This window comes from Calypte anna, chromosome 2 (genome assembly GCF_003957555.1).
Source record: "Calypte anna isolate BGI_N300 chromosome 2, bCalAnn1_v1.p, whole genome shotgun sequence".
Taxonomy (NCBI): domain Eukaryota; kingdom Metazoa; phylum Chordata; class Aves; order Apodiformes; family Trochilidae; genus Calypte; species Calypte anna.
The window spans coordinates 128559331-128583328 of record NC_044245.1 but is presented as its reverse complement, the minus strand read 5'-3'; the positions used below and the strand labels follow the sequence as shown (position 1 = coordinate 128583328).

General features: G+C 40.6%; 2 protein-coding genes across 6 annotated transcripts; both read left to right on the top strand.

Moving 5' to 3' along the window:
* On the top strand, positions 1-17761 carry MTERF3 (mitochondrial transcription termination factor 3). Of its 5 annotated transcripts, XM_030444580.1 has the most exons (9): positions 113-211; positions 719-1052; positions 3199-3351; positions 4394-4583; positions 9343-9490; positions 10550-10621; positions 14132-14293; positions 15566-15641; positions 17744-17761. In XM_030444580.1, the coding sequence occupies exons 2-8, from the start codon at positions 740-742 to the stop codon at positions 15623-15625; spliced, it is 1098 nt and encodes a 365-aa protein (XP_030300440.1). In that variant the 5' UTR covers positions 113-211; positions 719-739; the 3' UTR covers positions 15626-15641; positions 17744-17761. The 5 variants fall into 5 exon arrangements, with proteins under 5 accessions (XP_030300436.1, XP_030300437.1, XP_030300440.1 ...); XM_030444576.1 differs by lacking the exons at positions 15566-15641; positions 17744-17761 and adding an exon at positions 15061-15318 and having other exon boundaries at positions 1-211; XM_030444577.1 differs by lacking the exons at positions 15566-15641; positions 17744-17761 and adding an exon at positions 15061-15318 and having other exon boundaries at positions 27-211; positions 716-1052.
* Positions 17762-18355: 594 nt separating this feature from the next.
* On the top strand, positions 18356-23683 carry LOC103536320 (cytochrome b-c1 complex subunit 7). The gene is made up of 4 exons (XM_030444838.1): positions 18356-18447; positions 19658-19729; positions 22073-22239; positions 23442-23683. Exons 1-4 carry the CDS (start codon positions 18429-18431, stop codon positions 23517-23519), a joined length of 336 nt encoding a protein of 111 aa, XP_030300698.1. The 5' UTR covers positions 18356-18428; the 3' UTR covers positions 23520-23683.
* The last annotated feature ends 315 nt before the right edge of the window (positions 23684-23998 follow it).

The following is a 23998-nucleotide window of genomic DNA, read 5'->3' as shown; positions in this document are numbered from 1 at the left end:
CTCCCCTCGCGCCCACGCGCTGAGGGAGGAAGGAACGGAGCCGGGCGTGAGGGGGGGTCGGGGGTGAGAGGCGGAGCCGCCCCCTTCCCGCCCGCGTTGGGGAGGCCCCTCCTGACCGGCCCTCCCCCCTGCTCCCGAATGGCCCCGCCCGAGTTGGGCCGGGGGGCGCGCACGTGGACTGGGTCCTGCGCGGGAGCGGCGCGAGGGGCAGGTGAGGCGCCGGCGGGGCCCTGGGGCCGGGGGTGCGGGGCTGGCGGCAGCGCTCGACTCCCCCTCTCGGCCTCCCCGTCCCACTCCCCCCCGAGGTTGGGATCGCTGCGTACGGAGCGTCCCGCCCTCAGGCCCCGCGCTGGACGCGGAGGCTGCCGGATTGAGGCGGCCTACGAGGGGCGGCCCGGCTACCCGTCTTCCCTCCGCCCTATGGCAGGGTGGGAGGGGACGGCTCCGCGCCGGGGCTTCTGACCCGTGAGGAGGGGTTAGGTCCCTGGCGGGCTTCACCTCCGCTCCCCTGGAGCGGGAGTTGTACCGTGGCCTGAAGAGCCGTCTCCTCTCCTCATTTACCCCTTCTCCTTTCGTCAGGCATTTAAAGCAGAGTCTTTATGCTTTGTAGCGAGTAATTTCTGCTTTAGTGCTCAGGGCACGAACGCTCACACTCCCAGCCCTGCGGACGGGGCGAAGCAGCGCCTGTGTTGCTCCCCATCCCTTTTTCTCTCAGCAGGATGCTGTCCTGAGCTGGAAGATGGCTTTGTGGGCCCGGCAGGTCTCCCGCTGGTGCCGCCTGCTGCCAGCGGCCCATGCTGCGGGATTTGTCGGGAGGCCGTGGGCCCGCAGCAGCACCGCACAGGCCCGGCCTGGGTTTGCCCCTCTGGCTCTGCTGCCCTCTAGTTACGAAGTTTTTCCGTGGAGATTGCAGACATGCAGACATGTATCTGTAGGAAGCTGTTCTTCATCCGACTGTGCCAAGGATGACAGTAAATTGCCTTCACCTGTGAAACAGGAACAAGCAAAACCAGAAACATTACCTGATCTGAATGCCAAAGTACTGTATGAAGGTAAGAGGCCTTAGGGATACCATTTCTTTCAAATCTCCGAATCACACGTTCAGTATTGCCCTTTTTCGGCCTTCTTATCTAAAATACTCGTCTTAAGTTCCTGACTTTCACTCGTTTTTATCCACATGGCTAACTCAGAATTACTGTGGTCACTCTAGCACATAAAGAATACCTTTTAAGCCAAGAACAAAGATTGGATGTTTTGTGTAGAAATGTCAGTCTGGAGCTGCCGTTTGAAGGGCTTTTCTTTTTATAACTGTACCTGCAGCAGATGAGCATTCTCCTCTCCCACACAGTTGTGCTGGTACCAAGTAAAGCGGTTGGTTTAGTGGGTTTTGGTGTTTGTTGTTGGGGTTTTTTTTTAAGCAGGGGGTGGGGGAGGCCACCCCTGAAGCATCTCGAGCAACCCAATCGCTTGAATGATCGGGATGAACAACAGGAGGCAGCAGAGTGTGAAGTCTGCTTAAGCACTATCCTGAGAAATGCTCCTCCAGCTGTCTCCTGAGGAAGGGAGATGGATTCAAGGTTGCCTTGGCGTTGTTACCCTGAGGAAAATTGCCTCACTTTTCTCTACTTTTATATCTAAGTGAGGATAAAATCACCACCACCCTCTGAAAATAATTCTAATATGCTGAGGAAACTTGCTCTGGATTACGAAGTTGTCTTGTATGTTCAGATTCAGCTTTCAGCCCAGCCAACTTGGATCTTACAGAGCTTATTTTTGGGGTGGCTCAGAGCTGCAACTGAGATTTGTGTGTTTGTGCAGCTGGTTCTGGAAACAGTGCTGCACCAGAACTGACAGGTCAGCCAGCTCGTATGTGTCTGCACCTGCAGTGCAGTTTATCTACATGCCAGATTTTTATTTGCCAGCAGACTTAGTGTTCTGTATGTGTGTGGAGCATTTTGCCTAGTTGGCAGTGTATGTAAGGGAATAAACATAATTGCTAACTTTTGTGTGTGTGTAACTTGAGGTGTCTTATATCGACCTGGTTTAAAAATTTAAGAGTGGCATAAAAAAGGGCATCTCTGCTTCCAGAGCAAACCTTGGTGTATATTGATTTGGTCCTTAACAAGTTGAAAGGAAGTAATTAATATCTGTACAGATTCCTGGAGAGTTCTTATTATTGCTTAAGATGTAAGTGTTGCTAAAAACGCTTTACTATGCTTTTATTTCTGAGGCATTGGGAAAAAGAAGTGATGAGACCTTCCAACAGCTGTTGAGCTAGTCTATGCAAGTCTTCCTGGAACATTAGGATCATCCTACTTATTTTGGAACTTATCTTGGTAGTTCTGGTGTGGTTTTGTTTTCTTGGCATGGAAGAATGTTACTCTAGTCTCTAGGAAGTCATTGTGCAAAGGTACAGACGCCCTGAAGAATTTATAATTAGGGCTCTTGTAGTAAGTTTCATAATTGAGGTGGACGCAGTCTGAAAAACAGTAATCTTGGTCTAGCTGCTGTGAGGGTCTTTTGGTGGAAAACCAGATCAGTTCAGAGAAATTTATTTTTTAAAAGACACTGAGCTCTGTTACCTGGAACGCGTAAGGGAAATAAGCGTAACGGTGTTCATTTGGAAACTGTGATATGTAAGAAATGGAGCTCGATTTCTTTTGGTGTTAGAGGTGGTAGCAGTCAGCAGCCATTCTGTGTTGGTTAATACATGATATTTTGGTTGGAGTTGGCTGTGAAATATCACAAAAGTTAAAACAACTGCAGTTCAGGCATCAGATTTAGAAGAGGCACAAAGCAGTGGGCTTCTCAGGCTGTGAAAGGTAATCTTTGCAGTGACCTTTGATCTGGATATGATCAGGCAAGAATGTATTTGTGAAAACATGAAAGAAGATTCTTTTTCAAGTTATGATCTGTTGTCTGCATTGATCAAGGCAGCAGACTGAAAGCAGGTTTGCTGGATCCTGTGCTCAGATTGGACCACATGAGCAAGAGTTGATGGGCACTGACAGGATGGAACAGAGACAAAAACTGGGAGTCTGTACTTTCACATGTTTTCAAATAATAATAGATTGGCTGTTCATCTCATGCACAGTATTCTTGCATTTTGAAATTAATTTTGAGAGATTGTATAGCATTTGGTGTCTGCAGCTTGGTCTTTCACTAACTGCATTTGGGTCTTCTATGTTTGTTTCTTAGACTGGGATGACATCCCACCTTCATCTGCTTTAGCACAGATTTCTGAGGAAGAAGCAGTGCAGATCATAGCAGAACCACTTCTTCCTCTTCAGTCTTCAACACTCAGAGATTACGTTGATCACTCGGAAACCCTGGCAAAACTTGTCCACCTAGGTTTGTATGATTTTGTTCATGAGGTCTGCTTGTATCTGTAGCTCTGGACATTCAGTAATTCCTGGTTTAATTTTACCCATTGCATTGTAAACTTGAAAATAGGAACAGTAGCTTAGGACAGCAGAATGTTATCCAGGGAAAATGAAAAAAGAAGACTGACTGCATGACTCACTAGCACTGCCATGTTAGTTGAAGATAAGGCTGGCTAGCTTAAGTCCCTTAGTGCTAGAGATTCTATGAGGAGGCATCTCCTACAGCTTCTGGAGGTGGGGGGAATACTTTGTCTAACTTGATTGGTGTCCCTCCTTTGGGGTTTTAATTTGCTGCAAAAGAAATTGCAGCTCTCCATCCTTGGAAGTAAGGAGACCAGTTGCTGTGCAGAATTTTCAAAGTGGGGCATGGTAGAGAGGCAGTGAGGAAGGGATTGGAGAGAACATTAGTTCTCATCAAAAAGGCTGTGCAAAGACAGATGAATTAAAGGTTACTGGCTGCTTCCTTGTTTCCCAAAAGTGCAAGGAACACTAGCAGGTTAGAGAAATAAATATTTGAGAAGGGGAGATCTGGTTCTGTATGGTAGAGAGTTACTATGTGTGAGCCATTGACCAAAAACACTTCACTGCAGAATTGTCCCCTTCCTTTGAATACCAAATTAGGAATTCCATGCACACGTATTTCAGTGCAACAAGAGTAGGTCTCTACATGTGGCACATGCTAATGTGCTTGATCCCTCACCTGCAGGGGTCACTGCAAATATGTCTTCCTTCAAAAAACAAAACTTAGCAAAAGTATCTAAAATGACTGCTTCTTTTACCTGGGTTCTTTACACAATATACAAGGTATTGTGAGTTTGCTGCATTGAGCAATTGAAGCATGCTAAATCAGTGCAAAAAAAGCAGTCCTATTAAAAAATACTAAAAAATTGTAAATATAAAAATATAAAATACAAAAAAATATTAAAAAAGCAGTCCTAAATGGCTTGAAACATTTATGAGCAGTGAGGTCTGTGTTTAATTAGAACAATACCTAATATTGTTTGTTGTAGGAGTTGACTTATCCCAAGTGGAGAGACGGCCGAAGGCAGGCCAACTCTTACTGACCTTGGACTTTGAAAAAGATATAAAAAAAATACTTCTGTTCCTTAAGGATGTGGGTTTAGAAGACAATCAGCTGGGACCATTCCTGACCAAAAATCCATACATCCTTGCTGAAGATCTGGAAGCTTTAGAAACCAGGTAAGCCTTTCAAATAGCAGCAGGGTGTTAAGCCCCTTGTCTTGAAGATGTGGTTTGCCACTTGGCTTAACCTTGTCTCAACCTGTATGACTGCTGCTTCTTTATCACTGAGTCCCTGGCCGTGTGTTCCTGTGCCTTCCTGTCAGTCAGCATTAACATATGGTGGTATCAGAAGCTGAGTCAAGGCCCAGCTCCACATGGAAACTGTCCATTAACAAATTTTACTGCTCATCCCTGTCTCTGTTGGCAGAGGAAGCAGCTTGCCATCCTGGGCCATTAGCTTTATCTGTGTCAGCTTAGATTCCAAAATGTTGGTCCTTGAGGCTTTACCTGTATTTGTAGAATCACATGGTAGAATTTGTAGAATCATATGTAGAATTTGTTAATCACATGGTCATGCTCTGAAACTGCTCTTCTAGAGGAGGTGTCTACCTAGACCTTGTGAATTCTACTGTAAAAGCAGACTGCTGTAAAATTCTTCTGCGTTTACATCTAATAGCAGCAGTGGGTTTGGGTGACATGTTTTCTTGATGTTTAGCTTAAAGTGGGCACAGGACTACAATAAACTAATTTCTGTGTGTGTTCACACTTCTGTGGCCCTAGACTGTTCCTCACTGTGACCCATCTTGTCTCTGCATATAGGTAAATACCAAACTTTTAAGATTTGAAGATCTTGTATCTTAGACCAAAGCTTCTTTAGTTATCTGCCCTATGGAGTCTGGGTTTTGTTGGAGCTTTCTGAAGCTTATTACTGTGTGTACCACTGTTGTGGGAGTGTTTTAGATTTTTTTAAAAAAACTTTTTGTGTTTATGGGTCTTTCATCTGAGACTGTAGGGGAAACAAGCTGTTTTCTCTGTTTACTCTCAAACTTGTGTTGTCTGTATCACACCTTTTTTAATGTCCTAAATCTAGATTCTGTGTACTGCAGACAGTGCATTTTGCCATCCAGCTTATTAGAGAACACTAACACCAGGAAGTGCTGTGTTCTGAATATAAGGGCTACTTAAGTAAAAGTAAACACTGTAGAAATAAGATAACTACATACACACACTCCTTTTTCTCCAGCACCATGACTTGGAGAGCAATGGGACTTGAGACAGAAGTTGACTGAAGTTTGGTAGTTTCAGTAATTTGAGTGTTTTCTGAATTAAACTGCAATTACATCTTTTGTTTTCTGCCACCAGTGGGACTTCCTCTTTAATGGCAGTTGTTATTTATTTCATTAACAGTTCTGTCTTTTGTCAGCTTTAGCAATGTAATGGGATAATACTGGTATTTAAGGTAGCTTTAAAAACCTGTAGTTGAGGTAAAGGGATAAAGGTGGTCAAAACAAGAATATTTATGAGCTGTGGCAGACCTACTCAGCATGGTCTAAAACAATGGTAACAGCTGTCCACTCTCCTTGTGTTGGAAATCAATCATCATTGTACTGTTTTGTGATGTGTTTGCACCTTGGCTGCATGGGTGCAGAATTTGACTGTTCCTACAATCAGCGAGGGTGCTAGACTTCATCCTGCAGCAACTGAGATATGTCTGCTGATGCTGGTCAGTTCAGGGTCTTATGTTTGTGACTTTTAATGTCTATTTCCAGAAGCCTGTCCTTAGTGTTTTTGTATTAACTTTGGAGGTCTGGTTCTAGCTTTAAAGATGAGGTTTGTATTTGTGGTAGAAAGTCTTTCACTTATAAAGAAAACCCTTCCTGAAGTCAAATAACTGGAATTAAAATATTCAAGATCTTTGAAATAATGTACTGTAATAATAATATATTTTTTAAAGTTATTCTTAATTCTTCTTTTGTCTGTAATAACTGAATATAGGTTTTGAGCCCGTATTTTCATGAATCCACAGTCACTTTTTCAAAGGTGCTTTGCCCCAGGAATGATGTGGTGGCTTGTAACTGCATTCCATACTTCCTCATTGTTGGTTTATGAGTACAAACAGCTTCTCTGTATTCCTTTGCTTTAGTACTTCATTGTAGGTTTTTACAGGTGGGATCCCATTAAGACTTGAGACACTTAAGGTGCTGGCACCAGGCTATGAGTTGTACTTTTTTCTTTGTTGTTTTTCTTTGGTTGGTTAGTTGGGTTTTTTCCACTGATCTGTGCCTTGCAGTCTGAGATCCTAGCTTTCTTAGCTGTATCTGTTTGGTGTTTCTGTGAGAATTTATATTCTGAAATGGAATTACTTCATTCTTCTGATTCATACTCCCATTAGGTGTTTTGAGTATAGAAAAAAAATGTGGGAAAATGGACTTCTATTCTTAAAATTACTCCAGACAGGCATGCAGTCATTTAACAGGGCTTTTACAGGACAATTTGTGTGTGCATGCACTTGGTAATGAACTCAAAACATTTTGGTCTTCAAAAAATCAAGAAAATAAAGTCTTTCTACTTGGCTCTTGAATGTGGTAGCTGTCCAAGACAGATATTTGAAAATACAGCTTTTTGGAAATACACATTAGTAGACTCATGTGTAATATAGACCTGACTTTTCCTCATTCTCTTCAATTCTTCCATCCTCCTTTTAAGTAATTGGCCTTTTCGAGAAAATGTCCAAAAAGAACCTGTGTGGTTTTTCAGCAGTAGTTTTGCATCTAGATGTCAGAGTATTCTTCTGCAGAGAGTATTTTTTTGCTCTGTTAAACATTCTGACTCTCATGAAGTCAGATTTGCTTTTCAGTAAATCCTCATTTCAGGCACTGCCTGGTTAGTGAAGTCTAAACAAAGAAATCCAATTTCTTCTTCATGTTGTGCATATTGATTTTTCAGTAAGTTTATCTCTGTTTGGCATTGGTGAATGCTTTCCTGCAAGCACTTTAAAGTAAGTGTGCTGTGGAGGGTGTATGGCAGGCTGTGATGTGAATGTGCCTGATAGCTGTCTTTTGGAAGCTGAATATCACCTTTGCATAAACACTTCTGTGCAGATGGACATGGTATTGGTTACATCACTCTGGAATGTTTTACTGCTATGGATTCCAGGTTGCCAGGAAACAAAACACAAATTTCAGTAGATTTGGCATTTGACTTCAGATAAACACTGTAAAAGTCAAAACATTCCATAATTCATAACAATTCTGACAGTTGCAAACCAGTGTCTGTACTGCAGCTGTACCAGATGCTTTGTTTTATGGTATTGTTAATTATGACTTAAAACTGTTAATATGCTACATAGAACTGCTGACCCCTGTAGCAGAACAAGGACAACCTTGGTTCCAACACTCACAAAGTTATCTCAGACCTTGCTCTGGTTTGATGATTGTGCTTCATTAATATGTGAGCTTCTAGAATCAGGTTATTACAATCCTGCCATCCCTCTTTTAACCTTTTTGCATTTCCAGGGTTCAAAGATGTGCTGCCAACGTGAACCTTAGTGATCTGTTAACAGAAAACAAGTGGACAGGGGTCAGGCCAATGGAAGGGTTTTCTTTTCAATCCATTCATTTAGTTATGTTTCTAGGATGCTTGGTGGTTATGCCTTTGAAAAACTGAATGGCAGCAGTGTAGTGTAGGCAAGCTGCAGCATTCAAAACATAAGGGGATAACTTTTGAAGGGTCAATTGTGTATTGTTATGTTCTGCATTTTTCACTCTCCAAACCAGTTCTTATCTCTGAGGCTCCTGCATCCAGTTCCATCAGTGCTGCACAGAGCTTAGGTTACTACGTGTGCTGTGTTGGGGTGCCTCTTCTGTTGGGAATTAGTCCTCTAGAACATGTTCTTAGATCTTCTGCCTAAAGGATTTTAGCTTGTGATTACCTCACTTTTGAGGGTTTGTGGAAAGAGGTTGTAGTGACTTGCAGGTATTTTTAATCTCTACAGACATGATTTAACACCATGCATCTTTTGATGAATATCTGCTTCTGCCAGATAAATTCAGGTCGTGTATGCTCCGAGTTCCTCTGACAGATTAACTTACCTGTGCTTATCTATGACCAGAGTGAACCTCTTCAAATTGTACTCTTTTGTAAACAGTGGCATGTAGGTTAATCATGCCTTTAGCATTTTTGTGGGATCTATGGTAATAATCTACTGCAAGTAGTATGTAAAATAGGATTTCACTTTCACTGAATCCAAGAAATTCTGGAAAAATTCTGATTTGGAAATTAAAAAAAAAAAAAAAAAAAAGCTGTGTTACACATAAACTACATTTGGTTCCTTGTCCTTGACAACCAGGTGTTTTATAACTAAATCCTTGGATTATTGGCTGAGAATAGGGACCTGTTGTAACAAGAGTAACTTCATCTGATTTAGAAGTATCTTTGGACAAAGTCTTTACAGATAGCATTGTTGTAGGGTATTTCTACTCTATTGGCAAAACAGGGATGTACGAGGCATAGTACTCTGTTCTTTCAGCAGCAGAAATGGAATTCATTAAAATAGCAAAAGGCTGTATATATATCTTCTTGTCCATACCCTATGATGATCTATTAATGTGTTTGCAATCTAGGAGACAGGCTGGTAGTTAAATGTAGATTAACATAGTTATCTCATTAAGTACAGCTGGAAGGAATTAAAATCTGTCTTCAGTATTGACATTCTGCTCTGAGGTTTATTTTACTTCTAATTAATTGGAAGGGATGGTATTTTGCTTTTATGATAACTTCAGATTTCCCCCTAATTATTTTTGGCAGGCTTGCATGTTAATGCTAGAACATCTGTCCGTTTATAAGATATCACTGAGGAATTTAAGTGAGTACTGAATAAATGGAGGCAATAAAATTTTCATCACTGGGTTTTATTTTGTTTTTGTTCTCTTTCTAGAGTGGCTTACCTAAAATCAAAAAAATTTGGTGAGGCAGAAATCGCTCAGATGGTCTCAAGAGCTCCATATTTGCTGTTGTTTTCAGTTGAAAGACTGGATAACAGACTGGGTTTCTTCAAAAATGAACTTGGCTTCAGTGTAAAAAAGGTAAAGACTATACACTGAAGTCTTTCTAACAACTGTGAGCCTTGGAACATGAATACTTAAAGTGTTTGGAGGTTATCCACAAACATCAGTGACATTACTGCTGGTTAACACACGGAGTTACAGGAGGATAACGTGATTTTAACCGTCTTTAGAAGTAATACAGACATGTAAGATTCAGAGGTCTTGAAGTAAAGCTGAAGATGATCTGCTGCAGGTTATTGTCAAAAAAAGCATGTGTGTGTCCAGTTTTATCATCTGAGGTAGGTCAGAGGACTGAAGCTGTAGCTGAAACAGCAAGCAGCCTTTTTAACTTCTAGAAGAATAATTGGCTCTCCTCATCTCTTCAAGATACTGTAACACACTTAAATCATCAGTGAAAACTAATCTAATCTGTGAATATCATACCAAACAAAATGCCAAATCATGTGCTCAGCTCACCAAGGCTAACCCCTGGGTTCTTACTACATGCTTTACATGCATTACTACATCTTCAGAGTAGGCGGTAGCTGGAGTTTCCCGGAATAAGTGGGCAGTGTTGTTTCCTGCAGTAGCTGGGGATTGCAATAAATGTCAAGTCTCAAGTGGAAATCAGTGTTGTTCTGCTGGCTTCTGTTTGCTGAGCAGTTAGGCATTCACAGTGCCTGTTCATGACCTTTCCATGCTTTAGGTAAGTGTTCTCTGTGGAGGAGGCTTTAGTCACTGCCTGTACTCAGAACTTTTTTTTTAAAGGCAGGAAGAAACAACTTGAGCCCTGAGAAAGATTGGGCACTTGAGCACACTTTCTGCTGTTTCTACTTTTTACTCCCTCTTGCTGTTTGTTTTACAACAGCTATGTTGTTTTCCAAACAAACATAGCTGAGTAACTTTTTGCATCTTAATATATTGTTGCTTCATGTGGCCTCATCTTTGGGACAGAGATAAAATTAAATACAAGTGAAAGTGCATCCCTCTTCTAACTAGAAAAAAGTTTAAATTATATCATTATCATTCTTTTGCAGATGGATTCACAAAGAAGCTTTCAGTAATAATCTTTCCTTTGTGTGTTTCCCCTAATTGTAGACAAAGGATCTGGTGATTCGTCTTCCAAGGCTACTTACTGGCAAATTAGAGCCTGTAAAAGAAAATCTGCAGGTGAGCTTACTAGTAGATATTAAAAGTATTTTGTGTATCCACTGTCACAGTTTAAAGCTGGGCCAGCAATTAAATGAATGAGAGATGCTCTTTATTAATCCCTCTCCCTGATAAAGAAAGGAGAGAGAATAAGGGAGAGAGACTTATGGGTTGGAAACAACTACACAGCTTTAATGAAACAGTAATGATAAAAAGGAATAACTATAAAATATGTACAAATATACAGGAAAATTATGCCATGTTCCTCCTCCCTTTCACCCAATAATGCTCATGTCAGCACCAAGGCTGCAGGGCAGCCCTGGGAAAGTCCAGGCTGGAGTCCTGGGGTCAGCAGCAATCAGGAGCTGGAGGCAGGAACACACAGATTCAGGCTGGCATGGATCAGGACCACAGGCAGATGAATGGATGGAATCTTCCCAGGCTGCTGAAGTAAAACAGGGACAGAGTAAGGCAAAAAGGCCGAAGGAAGGGGAAGAAGAAGGGGTTTGACCCTTGTGATCCTTCAGATTTGTACTGAGTATGACACATATGGGATGGAATACTCCATTTGGTCAATTTTGGTCACCTGTCTTGTCTGTTCCTCCCTAAATGAGGGTTGCAGGTGTGACCTCTTTACTCCATTTCTCTTTCTGGAGCACAAGATGTTCCTCAGAACAGAGCAGTGGCCTTGATTCTGCACACCAGTCTCTAGCAGAAACTATGAACACTGAGTGTTTTCAGTTCTAGAAGCAGACACTGACTGAGAAACTAGCTGTCAATTTCAGCAAGTACAGCTACTTAAAAAAGACTTGGCTGAAAGTAAAATTACAAGACAGAAAATTAGCTCTATCCTGGCCCAAACCAGGACATCTACATAGGTTAAAACTTGACAGAAGACAAAATTCCTGGAAGACTTTTATGAAATCATTTTAGGGAAGATATAAAATAACTGATTATTTTCTTTAAACATTTTCTTTTCCCCTATAGCTTGCAAGCTTATGGCATATGTGGATCAGTATCTTATTCTGTCTTCTACTCTGATGTAGGTTAGAAATTTCATCTGAGTCCCTTGCTGCCAAAAGCTGCTGACGACAAAAATTGTTACCCATTTCTTTACAAGTGAAAAATAGACCATGCTTGCTCCTTTTTTTATTTTAATTATTATGGTTTTTTGCTAACTTGGATTGCTCATGAGGAGTTAGGAGCAAGAAATGTGCAGTTGATTATTTTCCCCTTGGCAGGTAGCTAGTGTGCCAAAATGTGCATTTGACACCTATTGTCTGATAGCAGATGGTCGTTATTAACAACTGTTGGGTAAATAACTTCAGACCCATGGGGACTCCTTTCCCCTTTGAAAATTTAACTATGTATTGGTTTAATTACTGTGCTGTAAAGCCATCTAGGCCAAAGAGCATGATGTAGTGTAACAATCTGAGAAACCCCATTATCTTATAACACATAACTATGATTAAAACTTACAATTTTCAGACAGGCTCACTGCTCTGAAACTATTAAACACTGGGAATCTTCCAATCTGAAATGTGTGTGTGGTAAGGGAGGAGACTGGAAAGTAACAGATTGTTCCAATTAATAGTGCTTTCTTTTTAATGAATATTGTTTCCAGTCTGAGGAATCAGTATATTATAACAAATGTGTTTTAAGATCTTAAATTCTATGCAACTATTTTGTCTATCTCCCAAAAACTGTATTGTGTAGCATCCCTATTTTTAACATGTTCTAGAGAGAAGGAGAAGAAGGTCCTTGTTTTTAGAATCTATGGATACTTAGAAGCTACAGTGTTCCAGGAGTTTGGATGTCTCAGATTCAGCATCATGGTTCTGACCTCTGTCTTAAGGTGGTGGAGGGCAGGCAGTACTCAGAAAGTACTCAGAAAGAAACCATGTACCAGCAGTTCAGAAGTGATCTGGTGGTATCCCTCACTATGATCAGCTTCAGCTGATGTTACCAAAAGATAGCAATTGTAGACTCAATGCGCTGAAGTATGGACTCAATGAGCTGAAGGTTTCACAATTAAGAGATTCACTAATAGGGTAAAAGTTTGTATTAACACTGCTTGTTTCAAGAATCACAGTGCTTTGAGTAATGCTGGGGTTACACAGTAAGGGATATTAGCATATGTGGTCTAGACAGTTACAGAATATTAAATATGTTTGATGTTAAGACAACTTACTCTGGAACTCACTGTTTAAGTCAAGAGAAAGCTATTTAATTTCACAGAGCAGAAAATAAAAGCTCAAGATTCTTGCTCCATTAACCTTAACAGTAGTGCAACCTACATACATTTCCACTGGTTAACATCAGGTCTTACTCTTGGTTGTGTATCTTAATGTAGTTACCCCTGGCAACTCAGATACATGGAAGACACCACTAAAATACAAACAGAACTCTTCAGACTTGAATGCTGTCTTAGCTGATTAGTATTTTGTGTGATGTGTAAATATTTATAAAGTAGATAAGGAAGAACCAGGAGCTGAGAGGTGTGTTTAGTTGCCTATATGAACAATTCCCTGTAATGATCTAAAAGTCCTAAAGTAGGATCTGAGTTTTGCAGCTAAGTCCTTCCCTTTTTTATGTGTCAGCCAGTTCTTGAAAGGAGCTGCAGCCTTGGCAAATCAAACTGGAAAAACAAAAAGCACCACCTTTTTGCCAAGTGAAGTACCTGAGTTGGATTTGAAAGTCTGGTTATGTCGACTGGCAAGCACACCCACTTCAATACTGAAAACAAGCTGCTTCTAAATGTCACTGGAGGATAGAAGAAATGGCTGAGTTACCAGACACTCTTGTATGCTGAATTCCTTTCTCAACAACTCAATGAACTGCTTGCCATTCGCACTTTGGGAGGAGTGCTCATGATTTTATTGAAAAAATCTGTTCCGTTTTCCTTTTGGGAAAGCATAATTGAACTCAGGGCAGTCTCTGAAAAAGAAATCTTACTTTAGACATTAACCAACTGTAAAATAAATTGAATACAGTACATGTTCTACACATCTCTTTCAAGTTGAACAGACTTCATTTGAAGACTAAAGGTCTGAAATTATCCTCCTTCGTAGAGAAATACAACTTCAAAACATTAGCAAAAGAAATAGCACATTAACAGAAGTAGTCACTAGATATCTGAGTGCTGTATTTTCCAGAGCACAGCATCTCCACAACAAGAAAGTCATTATTTTGACATCCTGGTATTGATATTGAAAAACAAGATTCACAGAGGAGAATTTTTATGCTTACAACTGCCATGGATACTGAGACACAGCTTTTTTTGTTAGTATCTCAGGCAAACTGAAAAATGCATAGCATTTGCAGAAGTCATCTTTACTTCAGGGATACTCTATAAACAAATTACACTTCAGAAAGAGAAATAATTTGTTCTGACTTGAGAAGAACTGGAGCAGCAGATATTATTGTGGCTTGCATTGTTGTCTTTGTGACAGGGTAGAAGAATTCTGCATTCATATTAAAATAAGCCTTTAACTGTAGCTGACTTTTGAAGATAAAACTGTTATTTTTCAGGTTTGTCAGATTGAACTTGGTTTTCAACGTAATGAAATTCGAGAGATTGTGTTTAAAACCCCCAAGATCTTAACTGCAAGTAAAAAGAGACTCAGACAGACATTTGACTACTTACACAACATAATGGGCATTCCCCACCACATGCTTACTCGCTTTCCTCAGGTGAGCTGTTAATCTGAAGTAAATTGTACTTGCTCTTTGCACAGCTGTTTCACTGGTTCCATGCTGAAGGTGTATGCAGAACAGATGTAAATTCTTCAGCTTGTCTGTGGCTTTTACTCTAACTGGAATAACGTTTATTAGCAATTCAGCAACCATTGGTGATTCCATTGTGGAAGTGCTGCCCTTCTGCCCCTGGCACAAGTGACACCTCTACCTCCAATAAATTTTTAAGGTTTCAACGGGAGGGAAAAATTTTGTATCTTCTGGAATCAGCCTTCTTAGGGATTCTTTGTCCTGAAACCTCAGCTAGCTAAGAGACACAAGGAAAACAGATCATGCAGAAGATCTGTTCACCAGATAACATATATATATATATATATATAAATTTATTTCAGATTTGTCTATCTAAAAAATTTTATAGATTCTAGAATCTGAAAATACAGCTTAAGGTTCTGATCATTAGGCAGATTCTCATAAAACTTCCTATTGTGCAGCAATGGCCAAAAAATCACAGGGGTGAAAATAGATCAGTTTATTGATGACTGTTTTGTTTTGTTCTCTCTCCTCATTACTGTTCTTTCCTCACAAATTAAAAGCTGAAAGCATTAGTCACTTCATCCAATACTGACATGCAATCATAGTAGCTTCATACTACAAGTAGCTTCTTTCTTCTTAGATTTTCGGTTTCTGTAAAAAATACTCTTATTTTAGATTCATCAGAGTCTGAAATTTAGACAGTCTAAAAGAATCTTCTCTTTCTTTCTTAGGTTTTCAACTCAAAGCTATTACGAATCAAAGAGAGACATATGTTTCTTACATTCTTGGGAAGAGCCCAGTATGATCCAGCACAACCCAGCTACATCTCTCTGGACCAGCTAGTGTCCTTGCCCGATGAGGTGTTTTGTACACAGATTGCCAAAACTTCTATACAGGACTTCGAAAAGTTCTTAAAAACACTTTAATGAGTAACACATGTAAAAAGGAATAGAATGAAGTCAAGAAATAAACATATTTTATAAAACTACTGTCCTTCATGGTCTCCTCTTAACTACTGGTTTAAAAGCTGTTGCTTATGAAACACTTGTAGGGTGTAATGGTTCACAGTGCTATTCCACTGTGGTGACTTAAAAATATATTTCAGAAGGATTAAGGGAATATATGTTACTGATACAATACTTGAAAATGATTGCTAATTTAATTGAGAGGGCAGCACACTAACATAAAAGGAAATTAAAGTTGATTCTTTTTTTCTTCTTCTTTTAATGATTTCAGAATTTGAAGAGATGGAAAAACTGTCTAGTGGCTTGTTCCCTGACTAACCCTCCCTCCTAAATATTAGAAAACCAAGGTAGTACAGTAGTGATTAAGTTGCATGATTATCTGCTTTTATTGTAACAGCTAATAATGGTATTCTTTTCCTTGTATGGTAGAAAAAAGTTCACTGTTACATATACAAAGCCTTCATACAAACAGGCATTTTTCGATGTGTTTCTTTGTGAACCTGTCTGATAAAGTTAAACTCCTAAAAGCCGTGCAGTGAAACATGGTTTGATACAATCTTCAAGCTTGGCAAATAGGCAAATTACAAAAAGAAAATAAACTCCTCTTAGATTTCAAAGACAAGTATATTTTTAAGTTGCTTTATCTTCCCCTTGTAGAGGAGGGGAAGCAGTTTTTCCCCACCCCAGTGAGATTTGGGTGGCTCTGGTATAGAAGTAACCATATGAAAAGAGGCTGTAGGACAGAGTTTATGATAGAGTTGTCTTGCTCAGTTATAACAACTGAAGTGAATGCTAATATTAGGATTTATATGATTATTAAAAATACTTAATCTATCAATAAACAAATGGCATTAATATGGAATTATCAAATGCTTCACAGTGTATTTAGTCAATCCGACTAAAGCCAAACTATCTGATGGTTTATTGTTCAGAAGCTTCCATTCTGTTGAAATAGTTCAGGAAAGTGAAATCCAGATATTTTCATTTGGATTTATGATTATTTAATGAAAAACTCTCAGTGTTTGAAAAGCTTAATAATAGAGTTTAAAATACCAATTTAGGTCACAGTAGTGTAAGAGCCTGAAGAAGATATATGCAAGCAGGAGAACAAATTTCAAAAGATTAAATTTCCTTAGGGGGGAAATACGGTAAGGTGAAAGAGATGTTTAGACAATACTACTCATTTCTGTATCACAACTCGAGTCTTTTATCCAAAATAAAAATTTCTGATTTGAATTACAATGCCCAATAAAAGGCATATTTTCAGAACAAGCCGGATCAAAATTATTTACTTGGGCTTAAAACAAAGTAAAAAGCCAAGCCACAGTAATTGTCTTCAGTATATATCAGAAATGCTCTCTGTTGTTCTCACATTTCATACTGTTGGCCTAGGAAGATGACTTTAAATCTTGTTCTTGGTTGAGCTGAAGAATGTTTCACCTGAAGTTGTGGCTGAAATGTGGTGGCTAAACACTTTCGCCATTCCTTCCTTTCAAATAAAAATAATTAAGTCTAATTCAGTATGCTTACTTAGACTTTGCTGATGAAAATGCAAATTGTTAATTAGCTTATTAAATGCTAATAAACTGATCTTCAATCTAGTAAAAATTATTTCTAGTAAAAACTTGCATTACTAGAAAGTATGCAGGTTTCTAATGCCAAGGAGACTTTATATTTGCAGATTTGCTCTGCTATCCTTATCATGATCTCTATTACCATGTGACAAGTTATTATAATACAAATTATATTGTAAAATACATATATTTGGACTGTCTTAAAGTTTGAGCTTTTAATTCCTTTGGTATTTTTAATGTAAAAATGACTGCTGCCAAAGCTAAACGAGTTTCTTTGAAATGTTGAATGTGTGAGCCATTGCCAAAACAGCTTCCCAGAAATACTGTGAAGGAAGCAAAAGGTTTTATGGGAGTGCTAAAACGGGAGAGAGGATACAAGAACTTTTTGAGAATCAAGCCAAATAATTGTTGGCTTTAAGATGAAAAAAAATCATTAGAAGCAATTTTTGGCCTATAATTACCAAACTTAATGTAGTCAATTGCTCTTTCTAAGGGCTATCAGCCTTTGATTTAGCATGTTAACTGAGGCTTGTTGGGTACAATATGACAAAAATACCTTGTGCTCTGCTGACATGCACTCTGAGCTGTGCCTCTTACCTGCCCACCACATTCAGCCAGGTGCTTTTCTCACTGAAATTGCCTACCGTACCAATACTTCTAGAATTATTCTATGTACTTGTTTTAAAAAACACAGTGGTTGATGTTCGAAGAAATTGCTGGAGAGAGGCAGTGAACTGTGCCTCAGAAAGCAGAGCCATTCGCTTGGCACCTGTGATAACTGAGCAGAGACAAGTTTCTGATTTTTCCTGTGACTGGCCTGGTGCTTTGTTTACTGAACTTTACAAAGTGATATTTTAGCAAATATTCACCTTTAGTCCTCAGTTTGCCATTACCGGTGTGAAGAGGCTTCACAGCACCCAGTAACACCAGCTTCATCTGCCTGGGCTACCTTCCCCGAGACCAGTGGCTGTTCAGATGCACCCTGGAGGCTCCCAGTTACCGCCACCGCCGCCGCTGTTTTGCGAGAACCGCGGGGAGCGCCGGGGCAGGCACGGCGGGGACTGAGGTGGCAAAATCTTGGGAATTTTGAGCACCGCAGCGCACACACACCGGGGAGGAGACCGGGTTATGTCGTTCTGAACACGCATCAACAAATCGTGGCTTAAGCACGGATTTTTCAACACCCTAAGCACGAGTTAAAACCATCGTAAGGGTCACGTATGGCTCAACCGTGCCGCCTTCGCCTCTCCTCGCTCTTTCTGCCCGCGGGCGCTGCTCCGGAGCAGCCCGGCGCCCCGCGGCGGTTACGGGGAAAGGTCTGGCGCCAGGAGACCGGCGGGGCACTCCCCACCACCCTTGGGGACCTTCGCTACCTGCTTGCTTGACTGAGAGCCACACCTTTCCCGCCCCGTTCCTCACTGCCGCTGCCGCCGCCACCGCCACCGCCCCCCGAGCGGGCGCATGCGCTGGGGCTGAGGCGGCATTGGCGGGCCCGAGCCTGGGCTCGCTACCCGGGGGCTGTGGGTTGCCCAGAAGGCAGCGCGGCGCGCCGAGGTCAAGATGGCGGCGAGGGCGTCCGGTGAGGCGGCTGTGGGCGGCTGGGGGTGGTCGCGCAGGGACAGCTCAGGCGGGGACAGCCCAGCCCATCCTGACCCGTTCGTGGCGCTAAGGCAGAGGCGCGTGGGGGGGCGGTGAGGGGGAGGTGAGGAGCCGGGGAAGGGTGTGCGCACTGTGTGTGCCCTTGGCGGGGGCAGCGCCCGCAGCCAATGCAGCGCTGGCGCAGCCCTTGCGGGCCGCTCTCCTCTCCTTCCCCCGCTCTGGGTCTCAGCAGGGGGAGGCTGGTTCCGATACCGAGGTGCTGCAGGAGCAGTGGAGACATTCGCCTGCTCCGGAGGGGCCTCACTGTCCCTACCCGGGAACTGACTTCGAGTCTGTTTGGTCTGACGTTTGCCCTAAATAGGAAGGCATAAGGCCTGATGAAGTAGTGTGCTGATGGCATATTGGTACCACGCGTTTTGTGCGGTGACTAAAGATAGCATACCCTGCCTGCATTGCGCATATACGGCAATATATAGTGTACTACAGTGTATAGTATACTGCATATACTGTTTCTAGACCCCTGGAGTTACTTTAATGGGAATTGGTACTGTGTTATGCTTGATTACATATACATTACATTTTTTGTTAGCCAAAATCACAGCTAAGGAAAGATGAACATCCTTTATGTAGTTTTATTTTTTTCAACTAGTAGATTTTTTTGATATTTCAGAGTTGACTTTCCACTTGACTTTGGCAGCTCTTTGAAAAAGGAGGCTCTGGAATAGTATTTAAATACCTGGAGAGGAGAGTAGAAGGTTAGCAGCATAATAATATGCCAGCACTGAAATCGAATTAACCATAAAGAGAGATGTGAAACAAATTATTTTAAAAGTGTGACTGTTTTGCAGTATGTAGAACAATATGTTTTTTAGCTCAGGTAAGAGCTACAGAGCCTAAAGCCATTGGTGCTGGATGTGACAGTGAGCTGTTAGCATTCTTCCAAGTTTTAAAACAGGCTAATACTGAATTTTACTGAAACAGAGGTCAAGTTATTGCATGTAACAAAACATTCATCCTGCCTGTTCACTGTCATTTAAGGGATACTGGGAAGCAAGGAGGGCAAGTCATATGTTTTCAAGTTCAAACTCGATGTGGTGTGGCATTACTGCATGTGAAGGAGCCCAGCTAATGTTTGCAGTGTGTGAATGTTGAGCTTACCTTGCTCTGCACCTGATGGTGGTCACGTTCAGTTGCAGGAGGTGGTCGCCTGATAGACAAGATTCGCAAGTGGTATTACAATGCAGCTGGGTTCAACAAACTCGGTGAGTGTTTCATTGAGCTTTAAAAACTGCAAATGTTATCAGTCTTCAGACAAGTTGTGGTTCCTAACTGGTATATGTACGCCCGGTTTGGTGTAAGACTCTTGGTCAAAATTAGACACTATCTTTGTGGGGGAAAAAGTAATATCTTCAGTCATCACGATGCTAGCTAGTAATGAATCAGTGACTTTTCTGGTATTTCTGTCTGTTCTTTCAGTGAAATAACGTAACAGCTAAGACTAAGCTGGAGCAGTTAAAACAAACTTCTACAAAGCAGTCCAGAAAGCTTGATGATTTTTTTCCCCACCAAGTCACTTTCACCAGCCAGTATCTTCTAACCCCGAGGCTGCCCTTGTGCTGGAGAGGTTCTCAGAGGTAGCATTGCTTCTGTCTGCAATACTTAAGCAAAGTATCCAAAGTGCAAAACAGGATTTAGTTAGTGTTGCCCTTTTGATCACCATGGTTTCACTTGAGGTTTCTCTGGCCTGCACAGTGTCAAAGTAGATTTAGTGTTTCCTTAAGGATAGGAAGTTGCCTTTATAGTATTGTCTTAAGTTTGTTTACAGTTGTTACCAAGTTTTTTTTCAGCTATTTAGATGGCAGAGCCATTCTTCAGTGACAAGAGAATCTGAATATTCAGAGGCTGTAATAGCTGACTACAATGTGAGCAAATAATAAGGAAATTATTATAAAGGATAATAAAAGAAATAAAGGAAGTTAATATACTGTCCTGGAGAAGTTAGAAAAAAAATTGTAAGACATCTGTAGGGGAATAAGCTCTATGTCTTTTGTCCATGGATGCAGTGCTTAGTCTGTCTTTTTATATCTGCTGAAATTATTTAGGCATTAATAATATTTGCTGCTTTTCTGGGGGTGCATTTTAAAACTGAGAAGAAACACTGAATTTAATCTAGTTACTGAACTAGCAGTCACGCTTTCTGTGCCTTTGAAATAAATTACAAAATGGAGTTAGAGATTATGTGGAAGAAATTCTGAGTCACATGAGATCAGAACCTTTAACCATAAATTATAAGGTGTCCACTTGTAATCTCCACCAATCTTGGAATGTTACAATCCTAACAAAAGATAAGATTGATACTTGCAGCAGCATTGGTTGCATTTCAGGAATCCTTTGTTACACAAAAGGTGCAGGCATGTTCTTGATTTTGGGAAGATTAGGTACTTCTGCCTCTTTTAGCATCTACTTTGTGGTGGTGTGGGAACCAGCCTGTGTACAAGCATGCAGCTTCAGGTTTCCATATCTTAGTACAGTCAACAGAGATCTAGTAATAAAATGCTTCCAGGTAGGGGGCATCCACAGCTTCCCTGGGCAGCCTGTTACAGTGTCTCACCACCCTCACAAGTCATTATGCATAGAGGAGTTTACAGAATAATTCTGTAACTGAGGTAGTTACATCTGTGATTGACTAATGAATTAAGAACTCAGAAACCCTTTACCTGGAAAGTAATCTTAAATATAGATAGAAAACTGTATGAGCTTAAGTCCACCCCTCAGATGCAGGATAGAATCATAGAATCATAGAACTGGCTGGGTTGGAAGGGACCTCAGAGATCATTAAGTCCAACCCTTCAACCACCGTTGCGGTTGCTAGACCATGGCACTGAGTGCCACATCCAGTCTCTTTTTAAATATCTCCAGGGACGGAGAATCCACTACTTCCCTGGGCAGCCCATTCCAATGCTTGATCACCCTCTCCGTAAAGAAATTCTTTCTAATATCTAACCTAAACTTCCCCTGGCACAACTTAAGACCATGCCCTCTTGTCTTGTTGAAAGTTGTCTGGCAAAAGAGACCAAACCCACCTGGCTACACCCTCCTTTCAGGGAGTTGTAGAGAGTGATGAGGTCTCCCCTGAGCCGCCTCTTCTTTAGGCTGAACAGCCCCAGCTCCCTCAGCCTCTCCTCATAGGGTCTGTGCTCGAGTCCCTTCACCAGCCTGGTTGCCCTCCTTTGGACGTGCTCCAGGACCTCAATATCCTTCTTAAACTGAAGGGCCCAGAACTGGACACAGTACTCGAGGTGTGGCCTCACCAGCGCTGAGTACAGGGGCAATATATAGTTATATACATACACATACACACACATATATATACAAACTGCTATGAAACACATTGAATTAAATACCCATTTTCCCAGTCTGTGAAAGGCAGTATCTAGAATTTATTCTGTGTGAGAAATCAGTGGTTCTCTTCTCCTGTGCTGGGTTGTTTCTTCATAATTTTGCATTGCAATGGTTCTGACCATGTAATGTAAGAACACCTGTGTCAGTCCTAAAACTTACTTAAGTACCTTTATTAGTGATACTGTAAAACCTTCTTGGTACAGGATTAATGCGAGATGATACTTTGTATGAAGATGAAGATGTAAAAGAAGCACTGAAGAGACTTCCAGAACATCTTTACAATGAAAGAATTTTTCGCATAAAGCGAGCACTTGACTTAAGCCTGAAACATCGGATCCTTCCAAAAGAGGAGTGGGTGAAATATGAAGAGGTATGTGTACAGTGTGCCCAAAGTGGAATTCTTAAATGGCACTTCTGTCTTTAGTGTTTGGAATTTTCAGTCTGTGAAGACATACATGCATACATGTCTTCTTTAAATTAATAAATGAGTGTGTATCTCATAGGATACTTCTGGAAAAAACAGCTTTTGATGATTCTTTAAAATAAAATCTCTGTTTTTCAGTGGAACTTAGTAACTTTTAATCAAGATAGCAAAAGATTAAACTATAGCTTGGAGACATTGCTTGTATTCAGAAAAAGTATTTCTTTATCTGTCAGATTAAAAAATACACAGGAATTGGGTTGGAAAATCTTTTAAAAAGTCTCTTGCTTTTCTATTTAATTTCTTAATTTTGTGGAAAATCTGAAGGCAAAGTTTTTATTCATGAATATACCGAGGAAGAATAATTTAAACTGAAATCTTGCATTAGAATAAGCATTGTTTTGTAATTTGAAAAACAAACAGCCCCTTCCATTTCAGATATAACTAAAAAAATTCTTGTTGTAGTGGATTTATTCACATCCCTTGCATTATTGTCCATCTTGGTTTTCTCCAGATTATCAGGCAGAGAGGAATCCTACCACTAAACTTCTGACTGTAGGATAGTGTAAGGATATTATGCTTCTCTTTGTAAGCAGAGGGTGTTGGTCGTGGTGCTTATTGGTCATATTTAGCTAAGTGCTACATTGAATAACTAGTTGTGTGATTCCTTAAGCAGCAGTCTGTAAAAGTCAGGGTCTTCCATTGAATCCAATTTTACTGTGCTGTTTAGAAGGTAAGTTTAAAATTGGTTCCTACACAGTGTTATTGTTGGACTTCAAAGTAATTAAAGTGGATCTTGTACATTAAGGTATCTGCCAAAAGAACATTATTTCTAAAGGTATAGCTGGAAGCATCACTTCACTTGTTAATGTTGGCAAGGCATTAGGAATTAGTGGCTGCTGCATACTGCAGTAAAGAACTTGTCATTGCAAACTTGGCAGATACAAAGTTTACCTTCTTGGAGTAAGTAATCGTTGATTTTTTTATTTTTAATTTGGGGTTTTTTGTTGTTCTTGTCTTGGTTTGGTTTGGTTTTTTATGTTAGGTTGGGTTTTAGTTTCTCATTCCTCAGAATTGACAAGTAACCAGTAGAAACAACTTGATGTTTCTGTACCACCCTAAGTGTTTAAATATATTCTCTTCTTTTTCAGGATAAACCTTATCTTGAACCATACCTAAAAGAAGTAATCCGTGAAAGACTTGAAAGAGAAGAGTGGAACAAGAAATAACTATTGAGCTACTTCTTGCAAATATGCACATATTTCTGATATTTTTAAACATTTGGTTGTAGAAGTCTACTGAGAGGTAAATGTGAGGCTGAGGAATACTGTTTCAGCTTGTTCATTGAATCTGTTCATCCAACTAAAATAAACATGTCAAACTATAAAATCTACTTGGAAGAGTTCTTTGTAAATGTTAACAAGCTAATGTTCAGATCTTTCCTATGAGCATATACATTACATATGAGCTTAGTGGTATGCAGTCTTCATTCCAGCTTTTTGATTCTTTCTCTTGTCACAGTACAGCTGTTTTCTGCAGTTGTAGGGTTAGGTAAGAAACATGCAAGGCTGTTGGTGCTAGTTGCTCTGTTAAAGTAAAAAGGGAGTACTTACTTCCTTCATCACTGCTCCCTGAAGACAACAATGCTGGACTGGTCCTGGATGTTACAATGGCATCATGAGACAGCATCTAAGCACATAGATATTAC

Excerpts from the sequence above, each read along its gene's own strand:
- LOC103536320 (XM_030444838.1), top strand. Across the intron at positions 19,730-22,072 it reads AGCTGGGTTCAACAAACTCG|GATTAATGCGAGATGATACT; the intron begins GTGAGTGTTTCA and ends TTCTTGGTACAG. Across the intron at positions 22,240-23,441 it reads AGTGGGTGAAATATGAAGAG|GATAAACCTTATCTTGAACC; the intron begins GTATGTGTACAG and ends CTTCTTTTTCAG.
- MTERF3 (XM_030444576.1), top strand. The coding sequence starts at position 740 with ATGGCTTTGTGGGCCCGGCAGGTCTCCCGCTGGTGCCGCCTGCTGCCA. Across the intron at positions 9,491-10,549 it reads TTGGCTTCAGTGTAAAAAAG|ACAAAGGATCTGGTGATTCG; the intron begins GTAAAGACTATA and ends CCCTAATTGTAG. Across the intron at positions 10,622-14,131 it reads CTGTAAAAGAAAATCTGCAG|GTTTGTCAGATTGAACTTGG; the intron begins GTGAGCTTACTA and ends GTTATTTTTCAG.